Raw genomic sequence first — 4,101 nt, 5'->3', positions numbered from 1 at the left:
CTCTTTTGCCTGGGCAAGAGTGCCATGGCATCATAGCTGACAGCAACCTCAAACTCCTAGACTCAAGTAATCTTCCTGCTTCAGCCTCCCGAGTAGCTGGGACTGTAGGTGTGCATCACCACACCTGCCTAATGCCCATTATAAAGATGAGGAAATGGGACTAGAAGTGGTTGGAGACTTGCCTAGAACAGAAAAATTCTGTGGCATTACGGGGCCCGGGGTATGCTTCTTGGGCAAATGCCTCTGGCTGTCTACCTGCCTTCCTGGGAGTCATGGCTCCCCCTTTCTGTGTGAATTTGGGTATATGAAGATACCCAAAGATGTTGGGTATCCTGAAAGATGTTGTGGAGGTGCTTGGAGCCTTCTGGGAGGGGACAGACCTCCAGGAGAGTACTCTGGGATGGAGAGTTTATTGTCATGGTGTCAGTGCTGCTGCCTGGCATAGACCCCTCAGGTGTTACTACTAGCAGACTGGAAACCTTGCGTCTTCCAGGGGATTCCTGGTAGTCTGTGGGGCTGCTGAGTGCTGCCTAGGAGGGTCAGTCTGTCAAGCTGGCTTTGCCCAGGCTGTAGTGACATCTGAGGTAACCTCAGAGAAGAGGGATATAAGCTTCATGGTCCCCACATAACAAGGTGCCATGGGTGAGCATGCCTTGATGCTTATAGACCCCACTCTGCTTTTCACAGACAATCAGGTGACCTTGGCAGTGCCCGCTGTGCTCCAGGCCTCAGTTTCCCCTTCTGAGGGCCAGGGTCCCTTTCAACCCATTCGACAAACCAAGTCCATGATTTCTATAGCAGACCCTTATCTGTACAACCCCATGGGGCTGCATGCCCAGAAACACATCTGCCCCACACACTCCCTTACCTTCTCTCACTGTTGTGATCTCCTGGGGGGCCAGGCAGTTTCACTGAAAGGCAGGCATGTGGGACTCCTACTCACTACATACCTCCTTCCTGATCCTGTGATGCCTGGTGCTGGGCTCTGCCAGTATAATGACACTGCTCTGTTCCTGGCTTTCTGGGAATGTCCATCTTACCTTTCCATCTGCCCTATGCTGTGCCTGCAGGAGTAGAAGATAAGGAGTCCTGGCATGGGAAGCCCCTCCCCAAAAACATGGCTGATCAGACCATCCAGGAAATCTACAGCCAGATCCAGAGCAAAAAGAAGATCCTGGCAACGCCCCCTCAGGAGGATGCCCCCTCAGTGGACATCACCAATATCCGCATGCCCACCCCACCCAGCTATAAAGTGGGGGACAAGGTACAGAGCTGGGATTTGCCTTTCCAGACTATCTGGGGGTGAGGCAGCTGTAGTTCTCTGGTTGACCAAGGCAGGGGCCAAGATGTCCCCTCCAGAGGGCTGGGAGGGGGAGAGGAACCCTGAAATATTGCTCCTGTCTGTTCCTCATGGAGATAGCCAGCTATGAAATTATTTACTTGCAGAGGCTCAGAGAGTGCAAGGGACTTGCCCACAGTCACACAGCATGCTACCTGCAGGATCAAGACCAAATCCCGAGACTCCCCTTGGCCTAAGCTCAGGCCCAGCAAAGGCGAAGCAAAGCTATCCCACTCCAGGGTGCTCCTGGGAGACACCTTGTCCGAGTAGCCTGTATCAGGCTCTGACTCCCAGACCTTCTGTGTTCCCACACAAAATGGGGCAAGTTCAAAGACCTGTGTCACAGCAGGTGCAGAAATTGGGGTTGTTAGAATGTCTCTTGGAGCTCATATGTCTCACAGTTTGGCTGGGGCAACCTTGTAAGAGTTAAATGTTTCCACAGGATCCCGTGTTGCTGGGCTTCCATTTTGTGCACTCTTTTTATCCTTTTCTATGCGGCCTAAGCTGTGGCCTCAGAGGCAGGCAGGGCTCCAGGCCACAACGTGCCCATGCCCTTGGCAGGATTCACAGCCTTCCTACTCTCTCCCCTACAGATAGCCACCCGCAAGGCCTATGGGCAGGCTCTGGCCAAGCTGGGCCATGCTAGTGACCGCATCATTGCCCTGGATGGTGACACCAAAAATTCCACTTTCTCAGAGATCTTCAAAAAGGAGCACCCAGACCGCTTCATTGAGTGCTACATTGCTGAGCAGAACATGGTAGGTACTGGGGGTGGGCTGGCGGGCACAGGCCCAGCCACAGCTGCAGGGCCAGTCCTAAGGGATGCCAGGGCAAAAATGAAGCCCTCACTCCTTTGAGCAGCTATATTGGCAGTGCCAGCTGTCTGCTGTGGGCCAGGGCAGGGAGACCACAAGATCAGCCAGGACCCAATATTAACCCTTGACCTTGAGTAGCCACAGTTATGCCCAGGCCCAAATGTACTGGCAAAGTGTGCAAATGGGGAGGTGAGTGGGGCTGCAGGTACACACGGGGGGGGGGGGGAACACCTGCATGTAGGCCAGGTGTGGTGGTAAATGGGATCTCTTGGGGGAAGGGAGTAAAGGGCTTACAGGGAGAGGTTGGGCACAGGCAGGAAGCTGAACTATGATGCCTTTAGCAGCTAAGGTCTGCTGAGCCCCTGTACAGCCTCTGAGTTCCTGACGTGCACAGAGTTTTAGGGGAACAGACCTTTGTTGCAATCTGGGGTTGTGAAAGAAAGAAATGCTATGTCCTGTTTTTTAAAATAGCTCCTCCTTGTGGCCCAGAAACTCAGCCTAATATATTGGCCCCTAAGGACAGGGAGCTTTCTCCTTCTGGAGGCTACTCACATCTCCAGAGTTCTTCCTCCAACTGAACCTAAGATTGTCTCTGTGGTTTGCAGAGAGTGTAGACCACGCTGGCAGGGCACAGGGGCTGGGGACAACCAAGGTGCTGGGAAAGGAGGGCTCTTGTCAGCAGCAGATTTCAGATCCTTGAGAGACAGCTGGTTTGGAACCAGATTGTGCTTAGTGCTCATCTGAGTGAGGGATTTGGGCCTGAAGCCTTAGCAGGCATGAGGCTGCTACCCCCAGACCCAGGAGAGGGTGGGGGATTGGTCGGACTGCTGAGGAAGATGGGAAGGGGTGTTCAGAAGCTCGATAGGGGCCAAACATGGTGGCTCACACCTGTAATCCAAGCACTCTGGGAGGCTGAGGCGGGTAGATTGCTTTAGCTCAGGAGTTAGAGACCAGCCTGAGCAACAGTGAAACCCCATTTCTGTAAAAATAGCCAGGTGCTGTGGCAGGCACCTGTAGCTCCAACTACTTGGGAGGCTGAGGCAAGAGGATCCCTTGAGCCCAAGAGTTTGAGATTGCTGTGAGCTATGATGCCACGGCACTCTACCAAAGACTCTTGTCTCAAAAAAAAACAAACAAACAAAACAGAATCCGTGACGGGTGGACAGTCTAGCCTTCTGAGAGGGGGTTTGCTGGTTGCAAGCAGAATAATTGTAAGAGAGATTTTGAAGCCAGGCTTAGTCGCTCACGCCTGTAATCCTAGCACTCTGGGAGGCAAGACAGGTGGATGACCTGAGCTCAGGAGTTCAAGAACAGCCTGAGCAAGACCGGAACCCCATCTCTACTAAAGATAGAAAAACTAGCCAGGCATTGTGGTGGGCACCTGTAGTCCCAGCTACTCTGGAGGCTGAGGCCAGAGGATCGCTGGAGCCCAAGAGTTTGAGGTTGCTGTGAGCTGTGATACCCACAGCCCTCTACCCAGGCCAACAACGAAGTGAGATGCTGTCTCAAGAAAAGAAAGAAACAGAAATTTTGAAATGATTATTTCAAGTCAGAGGAGTTTGTGATCAGAAACAGACTGCAGAGTCTGTGGGTGCACAGAAATCACTTGCATGGGAGAGGAGAAATAGACGCTAGGATTACAGATATTCCCCCCCCCACCCCCAAATTCCTCAAGAGGTGGCCTTGAGACCACCGTAGGCTCCCTGGCCACCCAATAACTGCTACTCCTGGCTGACCCTGCCCCACCTCCCCCCAGGTGAGCATTGCTGTGGGCTGTGCCACACGCAACAGGACGGTGCCCTTCTGCAGCACTTTCGCAGCCTTCTTCACACGAGCCTTTGACCAGATCCGCATGGCAGCCATCTCCGAGAGTAACATTAACCTCTGTGGCTCCCACTGTGGTGTGTCCATCGGTGAGTTTCCATCTCAAATTCCCTTGACTTTTAC

At 53.1% G+C, this 4,101-nt stretch overlaps 1 protein-coding gene across 1 annotated transcript in view; it reads left to right on the top strand.

Moving 5' to 3' along the window:
- TKT (transketolase) overlaps positions 1–4,101 on the top strand; it is a 27,423-nt gene that overhangs the window by 19,778 nt on the left and 3,544 nt on the right. The window contains exons 7-9 of the mRNA XM_003789386.2: positions 1,071–1,264; positions 1,933–2,097; positions 3,911–4,067. Coding sequence (XP_003789434.1) covers positions 1,071–1,264; positions 1,933–2,097; positions 3,911–4,067 — 516 coding nt within the window. The remainder of the gene's footprint in view (positions 1–1,070; positions 1,265–1,932; positions 2,098–3,910; positions 4,068–4,101) is intronic.

The sequence above is a fragment of the Otolemur garnettii genome, unplaced genomic scaffold (genome assembly GCF_000181295.1).
Source record: "Otolemur garnettii isolate 467f Iridium unplaced genomic scaffold, OtoGar3 scaffold00032, whole genome shotgun sequence".
In the NCBI taxonomy this organism is placed as follows: Eukaryota; Metazoa; Chordata; class Mammalia; order Primates; family Galagidae; genus Otolemur; species Otolemur garnettii.
This window is presented reverse-complemented; position numbering and strand designations above follow the sequence as displayed.